Below are 25,447 nucleotides of genomic sequence, written 5' to 3'. Positions count from 1 at the left end.
TCCAATTCTACAACTGTTATTAAAAGAACAGTCACCATCTTTTCAGCCTCAATCCACTGCAGCACTGACATGTAATCAGCTTTCACCTTCTGGCATGGACAGCTGCTTTCAAACACAAATCACTCTTTTCACATCTCTGAGAAATGACTCAGACACATCTACATATGTATTTTCCTGAAGTACAGGCAAGCCTACTTGGCCTGTAAATGTTGCTCTAAAACTACTCCCACAGACCACATTGTGTCATGCTCTGTATATTAATCACGGCTAATGTTAAGGGTAGCCTAAAAATCCTTCATTTGGCTTAAAAAAAGACAATGTTAATATACACATAATTCCATACTCACTAAAATTGCAAATACTAAAATCAGCTTAAAAGTACCTAAAGCAACAGCTAAGATACATAATTGACACTGAGTCACACTATATTCTGAGGAGGTAATGGAACATTATTTCTGTGACACCTTTTGTTCACAAGCCATGTCACGACTATCTTTGCCCTCATTGGCCTATGGATTCTGTAACTGTGAGAGACTCTATACCACTGCCACAATAACGCATCCTAATTTGAACGTGTTACACCGAATGTCTCCATGACAACTTTTCAGAGTTGTGCCTGCAGAGCTCTTTGGCATTGGTGTGTCCCTGAACCACCAGTGAAGAGGTTCAGTCTCATCCAGCCGACTGAGAGCTTCAAGAGGCAGTCATAATAACACTCAAATTAAACACGTTTTCTTTTTTTGCTGCACAGAAAAGATGCTCTATTTTGGAAGTGCATGTTAGGTCAAATAAAAATACATAATTAAGCTTTTGTACTCATTCTAAATGGAGGAAATGTCAGGAAAAAACCCTACTACACTAAACCAGGCTGAATAGTCGTCTACAATGCGATTTAAAAATAGACCTTTGACAAATATGTTTGAGAAAAGGTTGGAGGGATGACTGAGTCAGAATTTTAGCACAAAAGACAGGAAACTTGAATGAATCACTGTAGGAGGTATGAAGAAACGGCTCATGAACATTTTATGTGGTAACAGTACATAGTTGTGACAAAAGACAAGGCATCAAATCAGAAACAAAGGAAAAGAGCACTGATGCGAAAATTCATCTGATGAGTGGTTTTGAAGTTTGATCAGTTCAGTAAACATCACACAGACTTAAAAACTGATTCCTAACAGGATTATTTTTATTTTTCAATTTGATATCCAAGTATTCAGTAGCAAATCTATTACTCTTACGAGGCACGTTCAGTAAACACTCAACTTTTACAAAACAGCAACAGTGAGTATGCTGAGTGCTTAGTGTACATGAACACGCAGAAGCATGTTAGCTTTGTGGATTAGTCTATGGCAGGCAGAACAAGTGCAATGTTCTCTAAGCATCAACATTACTACTAGGATTATGACAGATTCTCTGACTGTGACTCTTATTTAGCAGAATATTTTGCTCAGGAACTTACAGAAGTAAGTATTAAAGTACATCAAGTCTAGGAACAACTTTAAGAATGAACATACCCATCATACAGTAACACGCCAAACAGGCTTTAGTGAATTTTTTAAAAAACTGCCTGGATGTATTCTTTAGATTTCTGTCGTCTTAAAAAAGGAGTTATTTTCTAGAGATAAACAAAGTATGGTCCATGAACTGTAGATTTTTCAAGAAGCACAGTGCATGAACTGTATGATTTTCAACACGGCCTTTCAACAATGACCTCAGTTTAAAGGAATGGTCTGGCAAAAAATCAAATTTACACAATTTTCCACTCACCCCCGATGTAGTCAATGAGCCAAGACATGTTTGGTATCCAAATTTTGCTTCTTTGGTTTAGTGCTGGAGCCACGAGGCCAATGTTGATAAACTCAAGGATTCAATAGTTACTCAAATCTTTTCCATTTCTGTGCTGAAGTCCGGCTCCACTGCAGAATCCAGCTACCCTTTGAGTGTGCACATCACGCTGACACACTGCAGTTAGAAAATTCAAGCGTTTTTTATAACAAAAACCAAAAATCATGAATGTTATTCAGTGAAGCAAATGAGCGAGCAAAGTGGAGCTGGATTCTATGGGAAATTGGGCAAAACAACAAAAAAGATTCAGCACAACTGGACATTAAACACTGCCAGCTGACTACAATAAGTGGATTTACTGTATAGATTTGATTTTCTGCCGAAGTGTTCCTTTAATCTGCGACCAGGCTTAACTGGCGTAAGGAAACGTTCACAGCCATTTAATACTAGCAGACATATGATATCACAGAGCAAATGCATCCTTGTAATTGGTGTTATTAAACGATATAAAGCATAAGGCTGTTCACTGAACATCTTACATGTGGATTGTGGGCTTTAACCAAAAAAATAAACAAAACAAAAAACAAAGAAAAAAAAACAACACAGTAAGCTCATTTTCCCACTGTCTTGACAAACAGTCACTTACTAAGACACATCAGAACATGCATCAGAAGACTTCTAAGTCATTTGAGTTATAAACTACTGGACTGTCCTCTGTGCCCAGTGCAGGCTCTGGCTGGTCCTCAGGAACGTCCTCCAAAGACTCCAGAGCCTCGTTGGTGTCGCTGGCAAAAGTTTCCCGAGAGACGTCATCATGCTCCTGAAGATTCAAAGTGTTGAGCGCTTGCTTCATCTTCTTGGCTACTATGTGCCTCCGCCGCTTCTTGGCTGCTTTTTTGCTTTTATACTCCTTCTGGTTCTCCTCAAGAAATATTTCCTAGAAAATAAAACATTCACTTTGAGAGCAAAGCAAATACAAGTACAGTGTCGGTCAGTGTGTGTCTTAGTTATTCATATTATTTAACTTTGCTTCTGTAAAACACGAGTGCCTTGACAAGCCACGCACTGAAAAGTAGCGTTGCTAGGCTAACTATGTTAGCATATCTGCATTATCAAAGTTACCTCAACAAGCCAACATATTTCCATGTCACTCTATAAGGAGCAGAAAATAATTTGCCTTGTGTAAAAACTATGACTGTCTCTAATAATTACACTGTTAGCTCTAGCATAACTGCTCTACCTTCTTTGCTGTTAAACTCTTTCTGGTTCTCCTCATAAAATATTTCCTAGAAAACAATGTTTTATATATATATATATATATATATATATATATATATATATATATATATATATATAATAAAAAGCCTGTAGTGTTGTCTGCAATTCTGCAATATCCCATACATTCTTAATAATTATACGATTAATAACCTAGTCTGGATAAAACAGATCTCATTCTGGTGTAATGAATAGCTGATGCTGTCAAAATTTGGCACGAGATTCTCACAGAGTTAACTCCTCACATGCCGAACTATAGATGGTAAAAGTTTATTTCTTGTTACTGCAACGTTTATTGCCAGTGTCTTACAGTGTTCGGTAGGTTGTAGAATAGTACAATAGTTGATTTTTATATTACTTATTTAAAATGTCCACATTTATATACTACATAATTTATTTAGCATTTTTTACATTTTCCTTTTTAATTGTTTCTCAGTTAAAATATATTTAAAGTTCAAGGAAATTCACTGAAGAAATGATCGGCTATGCATCGTTATCAGCCAATTTTCAGCCTAAATAAGCAATCGGCCAATATTTCTCTAACTTAGCCGGTCCTGAAAGCCAGAGATATAAAACATATGAGCCATGTTTCACCTGTGGCACCAAAATGTAACTGCTGCACCACTTAAGGTGGAATAGGAAAAGTCAAACAAGAAGCTGGTGAATAGGAAGCCAACCTCAGCCTTTTTTTCTGAACTATATTACATATTTGGCTCCTGTTATTCTGTATCGCTGTATGAACGTGCAGAGCTGCAATTAATGCGGTTTGTCCTCAAAGCTTTGAGGATTCTTTCTGTTAACATCCAAACACTAATCTTAGCTTAGCTTACACTGCACTAGCTTTATGACCTACAGCTCTGGAAGGAGCTAAAAATAAAAATAAATTACAGAACTACAAAAACGATCGTAGGACTCATGTCCTGTTAGCTGTGCCGAATGTGTAGGCTCCAGTCATTTCAATGGTTATGCCAGCCTGGGCCGACAGAATGTTACTACTGCATGATTCAAGATGGAACAGGAAAATTCGAATGAGTAGCTGGCAAAAAAGAAGCTGACTTCAGCTGCTAAAAGAGTTGAGGGCATGAAAGGGGATTAAACAGGAACGGTTGCTCTGATTCTGGATGACAGGTTGGTAACAATAACTTATTTCTGCTGTTTCACAGAATCAATCAGTCAGCATTTTGTCCTGTTTGGTAATATTTGTGGTTAGCTTCGCAGTAGCAACTGTAGTGACAGCTTGCAAACTCACAACCTAGGCAGCTAACGTTAGTTTGTCCATGCAGTGTTTACTAAGGGTTTTATGACCATGAAGATTTAAAAAAAGTGCCATCTGCTTTGGAAATGTGCTTCCATGGATTTGGGGGGCAGAGCTTCTGAAGGAGCACTTTTTGTTTTGCTGTTGAGAATTGCTTCTGCGCCTTTAAATGTGGCATCTGCCCCGCTCTTGATCAGTATTGGTTATAAGCTGATCGTGCTGAAAGGCGATCAGTGAGCTATAAGCATCGACCCCAAAAACTTTGACTGGTCCATCTCTATTAAAAAGACCAGTTTTTTTTAAAAGGTCATTCAATGCATGGTGTTTCCAAAGCCAATAAGTGTTTGTGTTAAATAATCGTGATTATGATTTTTGCCATAATTGAGCAGCCCTACTTTGCTATTACAAAACATAAGTGCTATAAAGTGCCACAGACTGAAAAGTCTACTCAAGGATAACTGTGACAGCTTAAGTTTGAAAAGATTCTGTTTCACCTACCGAGCAGAACATAATTGACCTCGTCTAGAAAACAACGGCTGTCTCATCTAGTGTTACGCTATTAGTTCTAGCGTTAGGCCATCTACCGATTCAACTAACAGTGGCTAAAATATATCCTCTAACTTTTGAATGAAAGGTAGTTTATATTTAAATTAAAAAACAGTTACAAATGTACTCCTCCTGAACTTGTTTTGTGAAAGTAAGTGTTGAGCCCTGTTGGTCTTTTATTTAGATGAATGACTAGCAAATAAATGTTACAGTAATTCTCAAATTAAAAAAAAAAAAGAAAGAAAGAAGATTCTCAGTGATCAACATTCAAAACATAAACAGTTTTGAAAGAAAATAATCAGTCTGTCTTTTTTTGGTTTCATCTAAGCTAGCCAAATTCCTTTGAGAGGGTAATGGTGTCCTGTCCAGCATGGCTTAATAAAACATTTGCCGTTACTGCTCTACATGTGAGCATCAACTTTTCATGCACTTCTGCGCATGTGAGTTTAAGCTTAATGTGTCAATTTTTAAGTGTCTTGACTACTTTTATTGCAACGATGGACCAAGAAGAAACTGTACTTCAGCATCCTCAAACACTGTATTCGCAACACTGTTCTACTATGGAAACATACCTTGACCTGGTCATGAGAAATACTGGGAGTGTTCTTCAGCAGGTTCAGATACACCCCTCCAGGGGTTCGCCTCCTACTGCCATCCTGCAAGAGGAAAACTTCAATGTTTTTTCTGCATGGTAGAACTACCTTATAAGGACTGGATGCCAAGACTCTGTACAAGGTACACTGGTGCCCCTCAGTGGCAACTAATGTGAAATTACTAGTGGAGGAGCAAAACAGAAACATAAGGAAGATCTCCTGTCGCCACATTTTTACAACTGTTGTGTGATGCATTAAATCTGGTCCCAAACTGATTTATAGTCTGACCTAAAATATTCATAAACGCATGATGACTGATGTCTTAACACAGCATGCTTGCTGGTAAACCAGGTAAAGGGGTGGCTCTCTCATTTAAGCAGCGAAGGCATTCAAATTTGAATCCTTACCACAGTGTAAAGACCTCCACTCTGTTCAATTGTTGCAGTTTCCGACAGAAGCTCTATTGCTTTCTTTGAGCCGATCACCCTCACGACACGCTCTATTAAGTCTTTCTTTGGCTCCATTAACCTTTCAAACAGAAAGAAAAAGACAGGTCAGTCAAGGAATACAGCATGGTAACGTGAACAAAGTGAAATACACTATTTCTAGTAAGTAACAAACTGTCAAAAAGAATATTACCAGGATTAATGCAAACTACGGCTCCAACGATTATCTGATAAACAACGTTGATTACAGACACAAGTCGATGTGTTGTTCACTCACAAACAAAAGTACTCTACAACGCTCTAGAATAGTGGTTTCCAACTTGCGGTGGTGTTGCTAGGTGACTACTGGTTGTCTATTTTTTATCACAAAAATTTGTTACAATATAAACATTTAATCAAACATAGCTTTAAAAGTGATTTGGGTCCTGACGACATGGTAGGAACCACAATAACTAAACCTCACAACTCCGTTTGCAACTTCTCTCTCTTCAGTCTGATATCCAGCATTTGGTAGCTGCCAAACAACATAAGCTACATTGGATCAAATAAATTTACTGCATCTGTGTGCGGGCCGCGTAAGCTTTCGTGATTGTTTTTGGACGCGAAAGGTATAACATTCATAAAACAGGTCTACTTCCGGTCCACCAGCGGGAGATATGCTTTCTACTCTTTCTACTTAAAAGAACCTGCTTATTGCACAGACGGAACCTTAAATGCTGGCAGCACTGTAACAGGGCAGAGGCATGACGTTTGATTGAGTATTATCTGATTAATCAACTAATCTGTTAAGCAATTATGAAAATAGTCTGAGGCTGCAGCTGACAGTTCTCCACCCACACATAAACGAAGTCTTTGATATCTACAGCATCTTAAGCTGGACACAGCTATCAGGATTGTCAGTTCCATTCTGACTGGCTAAGTGCACGTCTACATGAATGCACTCCAGTGCAGTGAGTTTTATCAGTCTGACAGGAAACAAATGTTGCATGCAGTTGCCAGCTTTGTGCACCATTTCATCTTTAAAAGTTATTTAAGGGTTTCTTTGAAGCATTTAGTAGCTATAAAGCATCAAACAACGATCTGTGCTGGTCATTTTGCATGTGAGTCAAATGACCGTTTCCTCTCAAAGTGGGCCACGTTAAGGGACAAAATGCACCAGACTCAGGCGACAGGCAGAAATCTGGTTTGTGAGACCACAGCAGCTGTAACACCCTTGAATTTTTGACTGCCTCCACTCTCACCTATGTGCTATCTCATCGATCACTCTGTCTTCAGGGTCATCCGGTGTTATCTCGTAACGCCCCTTAAAGTCCATCTCAGCTTTAGGGCCCAGCCTTTCCTTGGCCGACCGCTTCCTCTTAAGATGGCCGTCACTCTTCTCTTCCTGTCCTTCTTGTTGCATATATTCCTCTAGTTGGCTGTCCAACATGGCCTCCATGCCCTCCTGGTGCTCCTGCTTCTCCTTTTCCATCATCTTGCGCGCCAGGAGGTAGTTGTACGTCTCACTCTGACGGCTGTCCATGCTAACGCCTCCCTCCATGCCCAAGATGCCGAGTTCGGCCGCAACAGCCTCCTGACTCTGCTCCTGTACGACAGAACCCCAGATGTTGTTCACCTTACGGCCTGCGGGCACCGTCGAGGCTCTGGAACCTCCAAAAGGTGCAGGAGGCACAGGGGCTGGAACATTGGAGCACTTCTGACGCTTTCGCCTCCAGAGAGCAGCCTCCTCCTCTGAGTCAGAGTTGCTGTCGCTAGAGTCAGTCCTGATGGAGCTGCGGTAGCTGCTAATGGTTGGAGCTGTCTGTGCTACGTCTCTGCTCTGGAAAAACTGACTTGAAAAGGCTCCTCCTGCAGGCATCTGTTAAAAAGATGAAAAAGATTAATATAGCAAAACTGTAATAACTTCAAATATAGATAAATTAAAAGTCATGTCTGTTGCATGTAATGCTGTATGGCTCTTAAAATAGCAGCACACTCAGATTTGGGAATTTAATAAACCAAATAAGATCAATACTAATACTATTAGTGATTTCTAATACTATAATATTTTTGCCTTATGTTATACTTCTGTAGTATCCTATTATCCTATTGGGGATAATAGTTCTTTGGCCTTTGTGTCTCTTTGAGGCCTGTGACATGTTTGTTGAGAAGGACACTGTGACATGAGATCAAGACTTATTTATGCCCATCTCCAATCTCTCCTCCCAGACATGGAGATGGCTAGTACAGGAGTTGGAACTGGGTTTGTCCATCATCATATAACTGGGCAAAATGTCACTATTTGGTAATCTTAGAGACCTTGGGCCTGACTGAGAGCAACTTTTGCTGACGTCAGTAAGATGAAGGACATGAGGGACGCTATCTTTGTTCAAAGAATCTCACCAATGAGACTGTATTCAGTTTTGTTTCTGAGGTCATACAAGTCTGTGTTACAGTAGTTTTGATTAGTCGTGATAAATCAGCAACTTTATACACAGACAGTCTAACTTACACATAATTTGTATAAAGCTTTAACTGCTTTGATCAAATCTGTGGGTGCTCTCACCCCATCACTCACTCACTCTCTCTAGTTCTAGCCCTTTGATTTTCTTTTAGCATTTGCCTTAGTTAAGTCTTTTTGCATGTGCGGCTCTGTGTGTTAATGCAAAACTGTTACCCTGTTGAGATTATTTTTCTTTATTTTTTATCCATTCTTTAGTTTGTGTTTACTTTTCCATGTTTCTGAAATCCTAACTTACTTTTGGTATTCATTTTATTGTTATTATTATTATTATTATTATTATTGCTTGAATTCTGAAAGTCAAAGTGGTCTTTTCTTCTTAGTTTTGGGGTATACTGCATCCCAGAAAATATGAATTGATGTTTTCACACATTTCTAAATTTGAGTCACTGTTAAGCTGTGGTAAATTACCCAACGCCTGACTTTACTTTAAGATTCTTGCAGAAACACTGCAGAAATGTCTGTGGTATTATTACAGATAACGTTAGCTCTAATGAGGGAATAGCTTATGGTTTTGTACTAAATAGTATTTTTTATACCTCAGAGACTCCAATCAGGAAGGACAAGAGGTTTATTTCTTGTTATGCATACAGCAAAAGGTCATTAACTACTATTGAAAAACTGAGACTTGCAAGAAAGAAACGCTTTTGGACACAGAAAACAAGTAGGTTAAGTGGGCCAGGCTAATCAGCTCGGTCGTGACTTAGCTAAGCTATAGCTTTTGACAAGACAGGATTGCAGTTTCAACCACACAGACTTTGCAAAGCAACTTGGAAACATGGAAAATGACTTACACACTGCTTAGAGTACTGCATAAAGCACAAAGCACAAAGCAGAGAAACACGCCTATGTCCATCACAGCACACGCAGACACAGCGAGCTACTTCAGTAACGTTACGTTTATAGAATGGACAAGTCGCACAGCTAACTAACGTTGTGTTAACGTTAATTAGCGTTAAGTCACTGAGGTGAAGTAGTAGGTAAGCTAGCAACGTGACGCTGATATTAGCCGATTCAGCGCACTAAACTCAGCTCTAGAGGACCACAAAGACTCGCCTGCTTTACCTGGTGTCCGCGGTCTGAAGCTGCCAGCACTGCGGGCTCTGAATCGGAGCCGCTGAGCTCTCCATCCTCCAGATCCTCCATTGTGTCTCTGTTGCTATCACCCGCCATTTCTCCCACTCGGAACTTTGGCGCAGTGACACAAGCGCGACGTCATCAGCGCGTCTGCTTATTGGAATAGATTCGCTTCTTTAGCACAACAAAAACACACAAACGAGACAGTTAGCATTGAAACTAACACGAATTCAACTTAAATTAATCCTAACTTTAACTGAGGGATCGTATGTTTATTTTGTTATTTGTTTTTTTTTTCGTATGTTTTAATATACTTCTTAAAAACTGTTAGTATTTCTGTAGGAGAAAAGACCTTATTGCTTAATTAGATACATATTTTGACACGATATTCACCATTTATATTTAAATTAACGTTGCTGAAACTATGAAGACACACAAAACTGAGTGAAAAGCATTAGCAGAGGATGGTTTCGATCCATCGACCTCTGGGTTATGGGCCCAGCACGCTTCCGCTGCGCCACTCTGCTTCGGCTACACAGTTTTTCGGTTCCCAGTCACAAAGATTCACACGAGTTCATTCATTGTCTTGTTTCGGCAGCTTTATGATAAACTTAAACTAAGCACTTATGACAATTTAGTACTTTGACTAAATTTAACAATATTTTAAAACATCATTCATATTCAGCTATTGTCAATTACTCTGGACTTCATTCTTATTCATAATTCATATGTATCCTTAAACGGGAATTCCACCGATTTCTGAATACTTCAGTCCTTGGGATATAAACAGAATCATTCAGAGTGGTTTGGTGTGAAATAGTCCAATGTAGAGAAACTTAACAGACAGATTTGGTGATAGGAACCAGCGGTCACAATACAAATACAAATACAATACACATACAGACCTTTTATTTATTTTATTAACCCCATTTCCAAAAAAAGTTGGGACACTGTGCAAAATGTAAACAAAAACAAAATGCAATGATGTGCTAATCATTTAAACCCTATATTTAATTGAAAACAATACAAAGACAACATATCAAATGTTGAAACTGAGATATATATATATATATATATATATATATATATATATAAAATATATCCCAATTTTGTATGCCGACAACACTTTCCAAAAAAGTTGTGACGGGTGCAACAAAAGACTGATAAAGTTGTGTAACGCTAAAAAAACACCTGGTGCTTAATTGGCAACAGGTCAGTAACATGATTGGATATAAAAAGAGCATCCCAGAGAGATGAGGAGGAGTTCACCACTCTGAAAGACTGCACGATCAAATAGTGCAACAATTCAAGAATAATGTTTCTCAAGATAAAATAGCAAAGAACTTTTGTTTTTCATCGTCTACAGTACATAAGAACATTAAAAGATTCAGAGAATCCAGAGAAATCTCTGTATACAAGGGACAAGGCTGAAAACCAGTACTGGCTGGCTGTGATCTTCAGGCCCTCAGGTGGCACTGCATTAAAAACAGACATGATTCTGTAGAGAAAATCACTGCATGTGTTCAGAAACACTTCTGAAAAACACTGTCTATGAAAACAGTCCGTCACTGCATCCACAAATGCAAGTCTAAACTAAGAGGAAACTATAAATAAACAGGATCCAGAAATGCTGCCACTTTCTCTGGGCCCAAGCTCATTTAAAATGGACTGAGGGGAAGTGGAAAAGTGTTCTGTGGTCTGACAAATCAACATTTAAAATTCTTTTTGTAAATCATGGATGCTGTGTTCTCTGGGCTAAAGACCACTCAGCTTGTTATCAGTGCACACGTCAAAAGCCAGTATCCATGATGGTATAGGGGTGCATTAGTGGAGATGGCATGGGTGACGTTCACATCTGTGAAGGCACTATTACTGCTGAATGATATATACATGTTTTAGCAACATATGCTGCCATCCAGATGACGTCTTTTTCAGGGAAGGCCTTGATATTTCAGTAAGACGTCAAACCACATTCTGCATGTATTACAACAGCATTGCTCTGTACTAAAAGAGTCCAGGCGCTAAACTGGCCTGCCTGCAGTCCAGACCTGTCACCACTGAAAACATTTGGCATATTATGAAATGAAAAATACAACAAAGGAGACCCTGAACTGATGAGCAGCTGAAATCCTGTATCAAACAAGAATGGGAAAACATTTCACTTTCAAAACTACAGCAGTGTCTCCTCAGTTCCCAAACGCTTTCAGAGTGTTGTTAAAAGAGGAGGTGATGAAACACAGTGGTAAACATGGGGTTAATATATATACAAACCAAGAGTGAAGCTACAAGTGAGGTTAATGATGGTAAAATAGTCATAAAATCTGAAAAATGTTGTCTTTGGGGACTATTAAAGTATAAAGGATTTAAGTACATTTACTCAAATAGATTTTAAGTCACAGCTTTATCACAAAACTTTCATAAAACAATGTATCATAAGGCAGTATATATCAAACCATTTCATGTAATAATTTCTGTGATGGAGCTTTTAGAGGCATGTTAAACTCTTCAGACGTCTGGTTCCTACTACAACTGTGAACAATTCTGACTCGCTCCTCTACAATGAATATTTTACATCAAACCTCTCTGAATGACTTAGTTTACATCTCAACCATTTCATTATGTGGAATTTTTTGAAAAATTGATGGAGTGTCCCCTTAAGCTCTACCATCTGATGTTTTCGGGAAACCCAGCCGGCGTCAGTAACAGTGCAGTATTGTATGTAACAATATAAAACATGCTTCATTCACAGCATTTTAAACCCTTCATTTTTTACAAAAAAATAAAATAATTTTCAGGGTTTCAAACTTCATTTTGATAACTGTTATTGCCTTAAATGAACAACAAGTAAAAGCAAACTTTTAATACAATACGATTAGTTTGGCAACAAATAATAACTTATAACTGAAGAGTTGTTTCAATTATTTGGGCTGGAAGCAATTCAGCTTAACAATAAACTAAAACATATAAAACATTATTCAATCTCAGTTTCAGTAATAACAGACAATTCAGGCTCGAGCGCTTTATTTTGGTCGCGGGTGAAGGGGGCGGGAGGGCACTCAGCCAATCAGAGGCGGCTCTGGCCATCCTACGGCCACCCGCGCACACGCGCTGCTCCACTCCAGTCCACCATGCAGCGCGCTGTGCTTTTCTCCGCGCTCCGGCACTCTGCACTCACAGCCAGAGTCCACTCTGTCCGCTTTCTGCCGTCTGCAGCCATGTCCACACTCCTCATCAACCAGCCCAAATACGCCTGGCTGAAAGAACTGGGCCTGAGCGAAGACAACAACGGTGTTTACAACGGCACCTGGGGAGGCACAGGAGAGGTAAGCCGAGAAAGAGATTAACCGCATGGCATCCGCAAGACTTCTAAATATATAACCTATGGGGTGAAAGGGATGGACGCCGAAGGCGCTTTTACTCGATGAGGCCCACCACTGGCGGTGTCACTGTGAAGGCACAGGTTAGTTCACTGACTGACGACTTGGATCCACGCCGACACAGCTGGCAGCTCCTGGGCTGAAAATTTGCCTACATGGTACTGCTGTCACGTTAGCAAACGGCAGCATCCGTCTGCTAACGTGATGGTGCAGGTGAAGTTAGTGCCAGCACTACTGTCGTGTAACATCTAACTTAGCTAACAGGTATCGTTATTAATGAGATATCTCAGTATTTAAGTACACACCATCTCGGGGCTTTGCTTATTCTTGTCATAAATATTAAATGTTGTCACTGCTTACGAAGCTGGAGTCAGTTTCCTATTAGCCAGCTTCTTCTCCGAATTTTCCCGTTCCACCTTAAATAGTGCAGCTTTTACACGCTGGATTGTGACGTCTTGATGCAACGTTACTGCTGCCCCAACTGCTTTTAAGGTGGAACGGATAATTCGACCAAGAAGCTGACTTCAGCCTCATGCACTAAGTCTTTGTAAGCTGTGTTAATTTTCATAAAAATATTAAAGTGTAGCTAACTGGCTGCAGAAGCTGGTCAGGCTTTCCAGGACTGAGGAATATCCGTGTAAAATCAAATATTTTTGATCGTTTTTCAGTCATGTGGTGACCATTTAAGCTTCATGAAGAGCTAACTTAGCTCGCAGTAGCTATCAGGTTGGTAGCTTAACATGCTAAATTATCTGTCTGTCTCTCTTAAACCTCTTGTCCACACCAGTCCAGCTGTCCAACTGAGACTGGAACTATGCCCAGTTCGGCCACAGCCGGTGATGTTTGAGTGCAACATGTGGAAAAAGCCATTCAGCAGATTTGCTTTTTAGCTGTAAAGCTAGCTGGCCACTTCATCACATTCCTTCTCTGATCTGTAGGCAGCAGCGGCAGTAGCGACCCCTGCTGGATAATATTAGTGTGGATGTGCCAGAAATGCCCACCTTCTGTAACCAAATCCATGAATGATTACATGAGCTGCCAGGCGTAAAACTCCATGTGCGTTCGAGGTCCTAACGTGTAAAAGTCGTTGTTCTTGTTCTTAGCAAGCATGACAGTGCAGTTATAGCAGAATTATAGTAGGGGGATATTGTTTTAATGGTGCCTCTTGTTCTGTCAAATTAACAGCATTACAGATCACTGGAAGACCCTTCAGTAAGAGACGTGTTTTACTCCCTGTTATTTTTAGTTGGATTCACTAGATATATATGTCTGTTTCTTTTTTCTTTCTAGGTGGTCACATCATATTGTCCTGCTAACAATGAGCCCATTGCCAGAGTGCGACAGGTAATGTAAATTCTGACCACACATATTACATTTTAGAAATAATGTGGGATTATTGACAGAATGGCCCCAGAAGGTTGGGGTCCACACAATGTAGCCAGATGCCTAGGAACACCATCCAGATCTACCAAAAACATCAAAAGCATCATCAGATAAGCTGTTTTTGCATCTCGAGACACTGCTGTGAATGAGAAACTACAGACAGATGCTGTTTTGGGGTCATTCTGTTCCTCAATCTAAGTCCAGAGGTTCATGTCTAAGTGGAGGAGTGTTGGTACTTTAAATAATGGCAGTGTAATAAGAACTCTGTGGGACTCTCTTGCTTAATTGTGGAATCTGCCCAAAACAAATAAACGAATAAGTTAATATATAAAGAAACCTCTGGTGTACTACATGGTTGATGTCTGATCTTTATAAAATATTAATTCTTTCATTACCTTGCAACCAGGCCACCATGGCTGAATATGAAGAAACGGTGCAGAAAGCGCAAGAGGCATGGAAAGTGTGGGCAGATGTAAGTATTAAGAGAAAAAAGAAGAAAGCAACCTCAAACACAAACGTACTGAGAGACTGACATCTGTATGTCGTCACTGTCGGAACAAAATTTGCCTTTCCTTTACATAGTGTCACTTTCATGACGAATGGTCATTGAACACAGTTAAAAACAGTTCAGCATGATAGAACAATGATAAAATCTTTTTACGTGAGCTTAGATTAAAAATTAAGAACCTTTGGGGGATACTGACAGCAGACGATATGTGAATGATCAGTTCTTCATGTCAGTTATGTTCTGTTATTTACAGCAGGGAATCATTGATATTGACCCTCTTTTTTTACTTGTATTACCTTTTTTTAAACAATAGAACACTTGTCTTTTTCTGGTTTCTGCAGATCCCTGCTCCAAAGAGAGGCGAGATTGTGAGACAGATAGGAGATGCTCTGAGAAGGAAGATCAAAGTGCTCGGCAGCTTGGTACAGTTACTGCCCAAAACTGTTAATCTATATTCTGAATGAAATGAAATGTCTGGAGTGCTTAGTGTGAAAGATCTCTGCTGCTCCGTTGGCAGGTGTCTCTGGAGATGGGGAAGATCTATGTGGAGGGAGTTGGTGAGGTGCAGGAGTATGTTGATGTGTGTGACTACGCTGTTGGGCTTTCTCGCATGATTGGTGGCCCCGTTCTGCCCTCTGAAAGTACGTCATACCAACTCTGCTAAATCATCCACTTTTATACCGTTTGGGCTGTTTTTGCTATAAGAGAAATACAAATACAGAATACAAATGTTCAGGTGCACAATATGGACAAAATACTAGCATTGTGAGTATTAATAAATATTATGATGATAAATATTAACCTGTATGGCTTGCAATGTATTAAAATGTCTTGGTTAAACTGGCTGGATTACATGAACATCCTAGTTTTCCAGAATGATTAAAAACACTTGGAACTTTGTTTTGAAAGGCTTACATCACACAGGAGAAAAAAACAAAAACATTGTAATTGGTTAGAGGCCACATCTTAACACTGCGAATTTCTGTGGTAACAGTAAGGCCAATATCACAATAAGGATTAAGAAAGATCTATTGTGCAGCCCTAAACGATGGGTATGTAAAGAAGTCACTAAGCATTCCTGTGCTGTAATTTCAGGACCAGGCCATGCCCTGATTGAGCAGTGGAACCCTGTAGGTCTGGTGGGCATCATCACTGCCTTTAACTTCCCTGTAGCTGTGTATGGCTGGAACAACGCTATTGCTCTCATCTGTGGCAATGTCTGCCTTTGGTGAGACTGCTAGATACCATCTTAAAAGGCTTATACCACGTCAAACCAAATTGTTTCCTTAAAAAAAAAGTTTGATATACTTTGAATTGATATATTATTTACATATATCCGTCTTAAAGAGTGATTTATTCTATGTTTTTCCTCTCTTTACTTGTTTTTTCCCCAGAAGAGTAACGTAACGTTTTGATTTTGTGTACCAAATATTCCAGTCTGAAACACTTGTTATAACTTTAGTGTGAATGGGCAGAGCTTAACTGCTGTAGGCTGAATAGCAGGACATATGTAAGTGCACTGGCTTTTGTGACCTCAAGAAAACAGTAAATATGATACAGGCTGTTTTTGCAGGTTAGCTTTTCTATATTGAATGTATGGTAAATGTAAGTTTTGAAACTTTGAGCGAGGAGAATTGAGTTTGTCATGATATGGGCCCTTTAAAGCCAAAGTAAGCAAAAAAGCCTGATTAATTAGAAGGGGGAAAGAGAGGTTGGACAGTGGTCATATAAGCCTGAATTATGACTGTTTTGGCACAAAAACAACACAAACATCATGTGGGGAAAAAAAAGAAATGTAAGAAAAAAAAGTAGGATTTGGGCCCTTTAATTATCACAGTAGCGAAGATACTTCTGAACACAACATTATATGCAGAGCTATTCTCCACTTATAATGCCTTTTCCTCCCTTTTTTTGTAGGAAAGGAGCTCCAACCACACCTCTTACCAGTGTAGCAGTTACAAAGTAAGTTTATCTTCAAATAATGCACGTTCTGTCATGCCTCAGATCATTTTTCTTTTCATGTGTGTGTACACGTGCCTGCAGGATCGTTGCTGAAGTGCTGGAGCAGAATAACCTCCCTGGTGCTATCTGCTCTATGACGTGTGGAGGGGCTGATATTGGGTAAGTGCAGTATTGCTGTTTCGCAACAGAGTATACTGTGAGCTTTTCAATCTTTTGACAGAGACACTTAATGTAGTTTTGGCTCTGTGTCCCAGCACTTTGAACTTGACACAACAGTTTTAAAATCGCACACAATCAGACAAGACAAGCAAGAGATTCAATTTAATAGTGGGTGGCAGGTCCAAACATTTATTTATATATATATGGTTTAGGATTTCTCATGTTTTTTGTATACAACACAGTACAGTAAATCTATGTATATTTTTTTCATACAAAACAATAAAACCTTAATGGGATGAAGCTGAGGGCATGTAAGCACACAGCGGCATCTCTGAGCCCAGCAAAAACAGTGCTAAATATTGTTTTACGTCCACGATTCTTAAGTCATTTGTCTCATACACGCGTCATTTGCACTTGAGCTTTTATCTACAAGCACCTGATGCTGCTAAAAATTGACAATATTACAAGCCATTCATGCCGTTGGTATTAACCGAGAAGCTGCGGTGCCTTTTGGATAGTAGGGAGGATCAGGCCTAAGACCATGTCATCACCTAAAGCATCTGGACGAATGAAGGGTGCCGTAGATAGAGTTAATGGTTAACGGCTAATGCCAAGAGACTTTGCAAGGGATCCTTCCACTCTCTTTTACCCCTGTAACTCTTTACAGTCTGATGTCTGTGTCTTCAACAACATCAGACTTGACTAACATACTTCAGACTGCAACTCACTACACGGGAGGTGAGGAGCAGTTCTAAATCGTCCACGTCATGTTAATGTGAAACTTTGTTCCTCTGGTAGATTTAAAAAAGCATTGTATGAAGTTTGTGTTTGTGGTTCAGGTGTGATGGTTCATGTGGTCTGTCTGCAGTACGGCGATAGCTAAAGATGAGCGGGTGGGCTTGGTGTCCTTCACTGGCAGCACTCATGTGGGCAAACACGTGGCTCTGATGGTGCAGGAGAGGTTTGGTAAGCACCCTGTATAAGTTAGCATGTAATGTTTGCTTCATCTTGCATGGCATTATGGGCTTTTACCACAGGTCAGCTTGTAGATTAATGGGTGAAGATTATAAAGGATTATATATTTGTCCAGATGTTTTTAGATCTGTAAGTAGCTCTATTTTCTGAATAGGTCGCCAGTTGCTAGAGCTGGGAGGGAACAACGCCATCATTGGTAAGTTACTATTTCCTAGGTCTGTACACAGTAAAAGCAGGTAACATGGCAAAATTATTACATCACAATACCTGAAGACATTGGTGCTTACATGCTATGCTATCATGCTATCATGGTATTCATTTTTTGAGGTTTATTAACAATTTGGCAAATTGGACAAAATATGCCAACAAAACAGTTGTGTTAAAATGAAAAAGGCTATGAAAAACTGTTGGTAAATTTTCTTATTAAAGATTTGCAAAAATATTTGAGAATGAACAAGAGGAAAAATAAAACAATTGTTAAAAAATAAATTAATAAAATAGGATAAAATTATAATAGGCTGACCTCCAGTTAGCTACTTGTTAGTATGCAGTTCATGCAGTTACTGCACACTGGCTGTAGTTTACAGGTTGTCTGTTGGTCTAAATCTGTCTTTTTATTATACAGTTTAACACAGTGTTTAGTGTTTTAGACCAGTGGTTCTCAACCCTGTCCTCAGGGCCCCAGATGGTCTACATTTTTCGTTCTTTCCTGTATTGTTTTTGGCTGAAGCAAAATATTTTAATAAAAAATTATTTTAATTATTTTATTTTATTTTTTTAAATATTAATAGTCAGGGACACAGATAACTGATGTTTGGGGCTGATATTAATTTACCATAAATTTGAAGTTTGTAGTGTGAAATTTAACAAGAATTAAACTCTAAAGATGATATGGGTTGCAAAAATAATAACTTAAACATTTTAAAGTTATCATTAAACAGCTAAAAAATAAATGACTTTAATAGCTGGCAATGATATTTAATAGTCAATAATGTGTGTAGGAAAAACTCAAAAAATGGGGCTCAAAAACTCAAAACGTAATTAAAAACAATTATACAAATATATCTACAAAATGTTTATGTAAACAAATACATCGCTTGAGTCACTGACATTGTTGAAATGGCACACATCAGGGTGCAGATTTTGATTGGCTCTTGAAAATGCACTGCATGATTTGATGGAAACGGCCAGTTTAGCCTGTACATTTAACAAGTGAAAATAGAAATGAAAACGAGCAGAAATTGTGTATAACGTATTTATTAAAAGGAAAAAGATACGTTATGATTTTACAAGTAATTCACTGCTTTCTTGAGGCTTGTCTGCTTTGATGGCCACCCAGTGGAGCTTCGTTCAAGGCACACAACTTATTCCATACATGTTCAAACCACTAAAGAAGCAGTGTGGGTCCACACAGTGTCTGCTCCCATAAAGAGAAACCTCACTCTCCTCAAACAAATGTGATGTTTTGTGCAGGGCTTGAGCTGCATGCATGAGTCACATTTCTTTGGCTAGAGTGAGTGAAATTATATGAAAGAGTGCGTTTTGATTTTTGCCAAATGAGTTGTTCAATCTGGACGTGTTCTGACTTTTCCTCTTGCTGTGGAAGTGAAGGCAAGCACTGCTTATTCCCACGTCTCTCACAAACAATGAAAAGCACATTTGATCGGATTTACTGAACACATGGTCCAGGGTTAAATCATGGTTGCGTCAGATATGCACATACATAACAAAAAGCTCTTGTATCAGCAAGAAAGCAAGTTCAAATGCTAATCCCCTACTATTTTGGGGGGGCCCTGAAGACCAGGGTGGGAACCAGTGTTGTAGAAGTACGGACAATACCTATGATACATGATACAGTGCTCACGCGTGTTGTGATGTAATTTGTAATGATAGTGATAACACCTTGCATCAACATGCATTTTTGGTGATTGGCTCTTCTTTGGCTTTCAGTGCATGACTGCATCAAAAGCCAGGTGTAAACTTACCCAGGATGCAAAGTGAACGGGTAACAATTGGATCACTTACACCACATTCTGAAGTGGTCAGAGACAGATCTTGACCACGTTGATCACAAGTGTAAATTGAAAGTGCTTTCGGTGCCTGTATATGATTGTGTAAGCTTGCTGGAATGAATGTTAATGCAAGGTGTGTGGTGGAAACGGGCTAATTGTCCGATTGCCCATTCCTAGTACTCTTTACTCTAAGTGCTTGACTGGTTGTCCGAACATTTAGCACTTGTCACTTGTCATCAGTTTTTGAGGATGCTGACCTGAACCTAGTGGTGCCTTCAGCTCTCTTTGCCTCTGTGGGGACTGCAGGCCAGCGCTGCACCACAACCAGAAGACTGGTGAGTAAAGCCTTGGCAACAAATCCACTGACCCAAAGCTAATAGGTTATTGCAAATGAGATTTTTAAGCTGTATTAATGGAGCTCATTTTGTAGTGCTTATAGTGTAGTTCCTATTAAAATGTATGGTAGAGAAATTTCCATGTGGATAGAAGACACTGAAAAACAAGGGAAATGAAAGCAAGGTAAAAATAAAGCTGTTTCTGTGGTCTCCTTCTCCTATTCAGCTTTTATCTGTTGTGATTTTAGGATAAAGCCAGTTGTCTGGTGTCAGCAAACTATCCCCGTTTTATGTGTTCACTAGATTCTGCATGAGAGTGTTCATGATGAGGTTGTGGAGAGGTTAGTGAAAGCCTACAAGCAAGTCCGCATTGGAGACCCCTGGGACCGTAAGTTCCTTTTTTTGTTGTAGCTGCCAAGAAGCATAAAGGTGTTAAGAATTTATTAATAAAATGGAGAGACAATGTTCAGTTTATGTACACTGTCAGGAAAATAAGGGTACTGTCAAATTTATGTCAGTTATCGTCCCCCCAAGGCACATATAATGTAAATGTATCCTCAAAGCTGCAGCATGGCCCTTAAGGTCCATTTGTGTACCTTAAATGAGTTTTAAAGGTACGTTACTTCACCAGGAGAAAGATGCATTGTTGTACCTTGTCGTAATTAAAAAAAATAATAATAATAAATAAAAAGCCTGGAGGAAAGACAGGCTGTATGGAGCCAATGGGGAGGGGATAACTGCCATGGAGTATGGTACAACTATGCTACCTAACTAAAGGTACTGAAGGCATCCCTTTGAGGGTGCCATACCAGTGACAGCGTTTGTTCCCCAAAATGTAAATTTTTTTCTGAAAGTATAAAAGAGGGAATTGTGAGGCTAAAACCACCAAGAAATATAATGATATTCAGATGTATTGTTTTCAGTAGTGACAATCAGAAATTGAAGTTAGTTTTCTTTTTATTTCTCTACAGCTAGCACTCTGTATGGACCTCTTCACACCAAGCAAGCTGTTCAGCAGTACCTGGCTGCCATAGAGCAGGCCAAGCAGCAAGGTGGCACTCTTATGTGTGGAGGAAAGGTACAGTGCTGCAGTTTAAACAGAGTCCCATACATGACTGCACGTGAGACAAAAAATTGGCACCCCTGGTCAAAGTACATGTTTTGCTGAGCTTAAGTACACATTTTCTGCAGAGAACACATTTTAATGCACAACTACTGTTTATTTGCTGAATTTAACAAAGTGGGGAGAATTCCCTCCATATGTTAACATGGCAAATAAATACAAATTGTGCACTAAAATTTACAGCAAAGTGCCATAATTAAATTTGATCCTTGTAGTTATTTTCACTTAGAAAATCAACAAAACATGTAATTTAACCAGGGTATTCAGACATGTATATGTGACTATCTGCAACTCTGGAGAGCCTCCCTGCTCCAGAATTTAATTCTCACTCTGATCTTGCTTACTACACATATTGATTTACTACTCAGATATTTCGGAAGACAGCTGTGACAGATTTTTGGGGAGTTGAATACTAACTGTATGGAAAGAGTTGATTTAGGCTGCACAATATGGACACAATTATACTGCGAGTATATTGCATGCATTTGTGATTTGCCTTGCAATATCAGTATCGGGTGAACTCTTGGTGTGAAAAATCGGCCTGCGTTATTTTGACAAGTTATGTTTGTTGAATCGTTGTAATTCGTCAAAACACCCACAAAACACTTAACTAAAATATCATCACAGCACTAAAAACATGATTTATCAAAGCGCTTTGTTTGCATATTGCAGTCTTCTGCATCATCAGTATTGCAAAAGCCAATATTGAAATAACCATTGTGATAAAATATACTGTGCCCTAAACTGACCCAATATACATAATCCTTTATTATTGTTTTGTGAACATATTGTATAATATTGTGCATACAGGAATAGAAGTTCATTAAAGAAATAAATTCTGAGCCTCAACTTCCTGGTCAGGTAATGGATCGCCCTGGTAACTATGTGGAGCCCACCATCTTCACTGGACTGGCACACGACGCGCCCATTGTCCACACAGAGACTTTCGTGCCCATTCTCTACGTGATCAAATTCAAGGTAGGTGTTTTTCCCCTTTCCCTCACAAGCATGTGGGGTTTCAGGTCTAATTGCTTAAGATGGGCATTTTCCTTCTTTTATCCTCAGACAGAGGAGGAGGCATTTGCCTGGAATAACGAAGTCAAGCAGGGCCTTTCCAGCAGCATCTTCACAAAGGACATGGGCAGAGTGTTCCGCTGGCTAGGGTAAGAGTGCAGCTAATGCTGCCGGTGATTATTTGCATGCACACTAGTAGTTCAATTTTAGTCTAAGTGCTTGTTTAAGATATGATCATGTAAACAGTATGGTCTAATTGTTATGGACTGACTGAGCTCTTAGACGACCTATGCGCTATAAAAAATGTGGCCCAGGCTGGTTTTGGCTGGACTATTTGAGATGGTTTTAGATATGTAAATACTGACACCAAAACAAACACGCATGCCGTTAAGGGGCATTTCACCTTATTCAGACTATGCTGGCATGCATGTAAAATGGACTAGTGTTTATTTTTATTTATTTATTAATTCATTTATTCATTCATTCATACTTACGTACAATTCATGTAAATGTGATTTGGTCCAATTTTTAGGCTGACTGAGAACTTAATTGAGCTACTGTGTAAATGTAAATAATGAAGCAGCCCAATGCAAAAGAATCAGAGAGAATTAAGTTCTTGTTCATTTGGAATACAGATTTGTTGAATATGTTCCTGTAATAATGTTGGGGACAGAGATGGTCTCAATTAAATGTAGGGCAATGACGTATTATTAAGTATAACTTGAAAAAAATCTGTTTTGTTATCCTAATGATGTAAGATTTTTCTCATAATCGTTACATCTTGCAGGCTTACAACACACTGAAACTGATATAAAGTTCTGTATCACTAGAAATGATAAGTGACACTTCTGAAGTCTATTCTATGTATTATTGTAAATGACCCTCTACTTCCACCAGGAGGAGCTGCAGCAGAATAGAAAATGCCTTCGTATTTAGTCGTGGTGATGCTGGTTGCTTTTAAAAGTCCACCTGAATTCACAATATACCTTTTGTGACCTTTTGTGCCTGCTTAGTTCATATCCCTTTTCATATTAAGCAAAATTTTATATCATTCAAAAGACAAAATTCTTGTTTTTCTGTGATCTCCCATCAAAATGTAGCAACCTTTGCCTGCCTTAAACATCTTTTTTGAGAAAATATTATACAGTAGGATCACGTTTCACCCCCCCCGCCACCACCCCCACTGAGATCGAGAATTATCAAGAGATGATTTGTTATCACAAGTTGAGAATATTGAAGCTTTGTTTCTTTTTAGACCCAAAGGCTCTGACTGTGGCATCGTTAATGTCAACATTCCAACCAGTGGAGCAGAGATTGGAGGAGCTTTTGGTGGGTAACATACAGAGCTCTTCAAATCCAGACCTTGATTCCAGTTTGTGATCCAGGATTTTGCAACTATTGGTAAAAACAAAACTTTTAACGTGCAGGAGGGGAAAAGCACACAGGAGGTGGACGTGAGTCAGGCAGCGACTCATGGAAGCAGTACATGAGGAGGTCCACATGGTGAGTGTACAAACTTTATCAGTGATACCTGCTTAAATTTAAACAATACCAGAAATTCATATTTATCAGGGGCATTTTTTCCCTGAATTTGATATTCAGGGGCAATTCTGAGCTCATTGAGGGTTTTTTCTGCACACAATAGGTCACATTTATCAAATGGGCTTTATTATTTACTCAGTATTTTTATTTATTTATGGGGAATTTCTATAACTATTTGGGGTGTTTTTGCTGTGAGCTCTGGTTAATAGCTGACCCTGATTTTATGTTGCTGCTCACAAAACCCTTTATGCCGTCATGTATTATTCATAGACGCTGCGTATTGAGGTCTAAACATATTGACCTAGTTTGAGCTTGAATTCATTTTTATGGTTAAATAAAAAAAACTTTTTTTTTTTCCTTTCACACAGCACCATCAACTACAGCAAGGACCTCCCACTGGCTCAAGGAATCAAGTTTGAGTGAACTGTGGCTAAAGAACGACTGTTACCTGAACAGGACTTTGATAAAGGAACAAAACACTAACAGTTTTAGCTTTGCTTTTTCACTAATCCAGATTTTATTCCAGAACTCTCATCAGTAAATAAATAAGCAGTTAGTCTCAAGTATCCAGTTAAATTGGTCAGTTTGATTAGCCTGTTTTCAGCTTGTTGCTTAAACAGTTAAAGGTTTATTTGTTGTATAGAAAAGCCCATGTTATACAAAAGGTTTAAAAAAAAAAAAACTGGCCAGTCTAGTATTGTGAACTATTTTCTAAGCACTTATCATTCAGTGGTACCTTGAGATAGCAGGTGCTCTTTTCAAATAAATCATGCCTTTATTTTTGAAGGACATTTCTGATGGAAGTTATTTGGTTATTTCTGTGTTGCTAATTGTGTTTTTATAATTCTTTTTATATATATATATATATATATATATTCTGAATGCATCCAATATTTAGCAGGTAAAACCATGCAAGACCTGCCATCCAAAGTCTGTGTTCATTAATGCAGATAAAACGTTATGTAAATATAGCACAGTGTTACATTTTGAGTTAAAACATTTAAAAAAAAATGTTTTGTGACCAGGCATCATATCTTGAGAAAATCTTACGTCCCGGATGCTTGCAAAACACTGAAATTGGGGGTTAAATTTCTACATCACCAGAAATGATGTAGCATGCCATAAAAAGTCTCTTCCCCCAGCAGGGAAAGCTGCAGCCTTCAGCTGTGATGTTGCTGGTAACTTCGTAAGGCCAACCTTAAATCAAAATGGACTTTATTTATTTTATATCTGGTTAGTTCATATCTGTGTTCATATAAGGCACAGTTCATCATATCGTATTTAAAAGACAAAAGTCTAGTTTTCCCATAGTTTGTCATTGAAGTCGACCTTGAAAGCATGTTGTGTTTTTTGATTATCCTCATGAACAGCTGGTGCATAAAAATAATGTTAACCAGTAATGTTTTACCTTTTTCACACCTCCACCTGGCATTGAGCAAAAACACTCAGCTAGTGTCATGTTTCACTTGAAAATACAAGGTATGGAAAGAAGGAAGAATTTTCAATTCGTTCAACTTAAAGCACTTATTTTATATTTGAATCATCATTGTCAAATACGGCCTAATTCTCTTTGTAAACAT

At 38.8% G+C, this 25,447-nt stretch overlaps 2 protein-coding genes and 1 non-coding gene across 3 annotated transcripts; 1 reads left to right on the top strand and 2 right to left on the bottom strand.

Annotated features, from left to right (window-relative positions):
* Nucleotides 1–1,164: 1,164 nt before the first annotated feature.
* Nucleotides 1,165–9,582, bottom strand: phax (phosphorylated adaptor for RNA export). Its single transcript, XM_036595716.1, has 5 exons — nt 9,466–9,582; nt 7,142–7,758; nt 5,862–5,982; nt 5,434–5,517; nt 1,165–2,722 (listed from the first exon to the last, which is right to left on the bottom strand). The coding sequence occupies exons 1-5, from the start codon at nt 9,571–9,573 to the stop codon at nt 2,453–2,455; spliced, it is 1,200 nt and encodes a 399-aa protein (XP_036451609.1). The 5' UTR covers nt 9,574–9,582; the 3' UTR covers nt 1,165–2,452.
* Nucleotides 9,583–9,932: 350 nt separating this feature from the next.
* trnam-cau lies at nt 9,933–10,004 on the bottom strand. The gene has a single exon. It is a non-coding gene; the product is annotated as a tRNA-Met (tRNA).
* A 2,568-nt stretch (nt 10,005–12,572) lies between these two features.
* Nucleotides 12,573–24,658, top strand: aldh7a1 (aldehyde dehydrogenase 7 family, member A1). Its single transcript, XM_036594742.1, has 18 exons — nt 12,573–12,800; nt 14,145–14,198; nt 14,644–14,709; nt 15,087–15,167; nt 15,263–15,386; nt 15,841–15,973; nt 16,663–16,707; nt 16,789–16,866; nt 17,735–17,832; nt 17,996–18,037; nt 20,094–20,188; nt 20,492–20,576; nt 21,160–21,266; nt 22,173–22,289; nt 22,377–22,474; nt 23,581–23,654; nt 23,753–23,828; nt 24,236–24,658. Exons 1-18 carry the CDS (start codon nt 12,606–12,608, stop codon nt 24,288–24,290), a joined length of 1,623 nt encoding a protein of 540 aa, XP_036450635.1. The 5' UTR covers nt 12,573–12,605; the 3' UTR covers nt 24,291–24,658.
* The last annotated feature ends 789 nt before the right edge of the window (nt 24,659–25,447 follow it).

The sequence above is a fragment of the Colossoma macropomum genome, unplaced genomic scaffold, assembly GCF_904425465.1.
Source record: "Colossoma macropomum unplaced genomic scaffold, Colossoma_macropomum, whole genome shotgun sequence".
NCBI lineage: Eukaryota > Metazoa > Chordata > Actinopteri > Characiformes > Serrasalmidae > Colossoma > Colossoma macropomum.
The sequence above is the reverse complement of the archived record's forward strand: the minus strand, read 5'-3'. Positions and strand labels throughout refer to the sequence as shown.

Bases quoted from the DNA above. Each gene is read 5' to 3' on its own strand.
- aldh7a1 (XM_036594742.1), top strand. From the start codon at position 12,606: ATGCAGCGCGCTGTGCTTTTCTCCGCGCTCCGGCACTCTGCACTCACA. The intron at 16,708-16,788 runs GTAAGTTTATCT...ACGTGCCTGCAG, and splicing joins ACCAGTGTAGCAGTTACAAA to GATCGTTGCTGAAGTGCTGG. The intron at 23,829-24,235 runs GTGAGTGTACAA...CCTTTCACACAG, and splicing joins TACATGAGGAGGTCCACATG to CACCATCAACTACAGCAAGG.
- phax (XM_036595716.1), bottom strand. From the start codon at position 9,573: ATGGCGGGTGATAGCAACAGAGACACAATGGAGGATCTGGAGGATGGA. The intron at 5,983-7,141 runs GTGAGAGTGGAG...TCTGTTTGAAAG, and splicing joins ATCGATGAGATAGCACATAG to GTTAATGGAGCCAAAGAAAG. The intron at 2,723-5,433 runs GTATGTTTCCAT...TTTATTTTCTAG, and splicing joins TTTCTCATGACCAGGTCAAG to GAAATATTTCTTGAGGAGAA.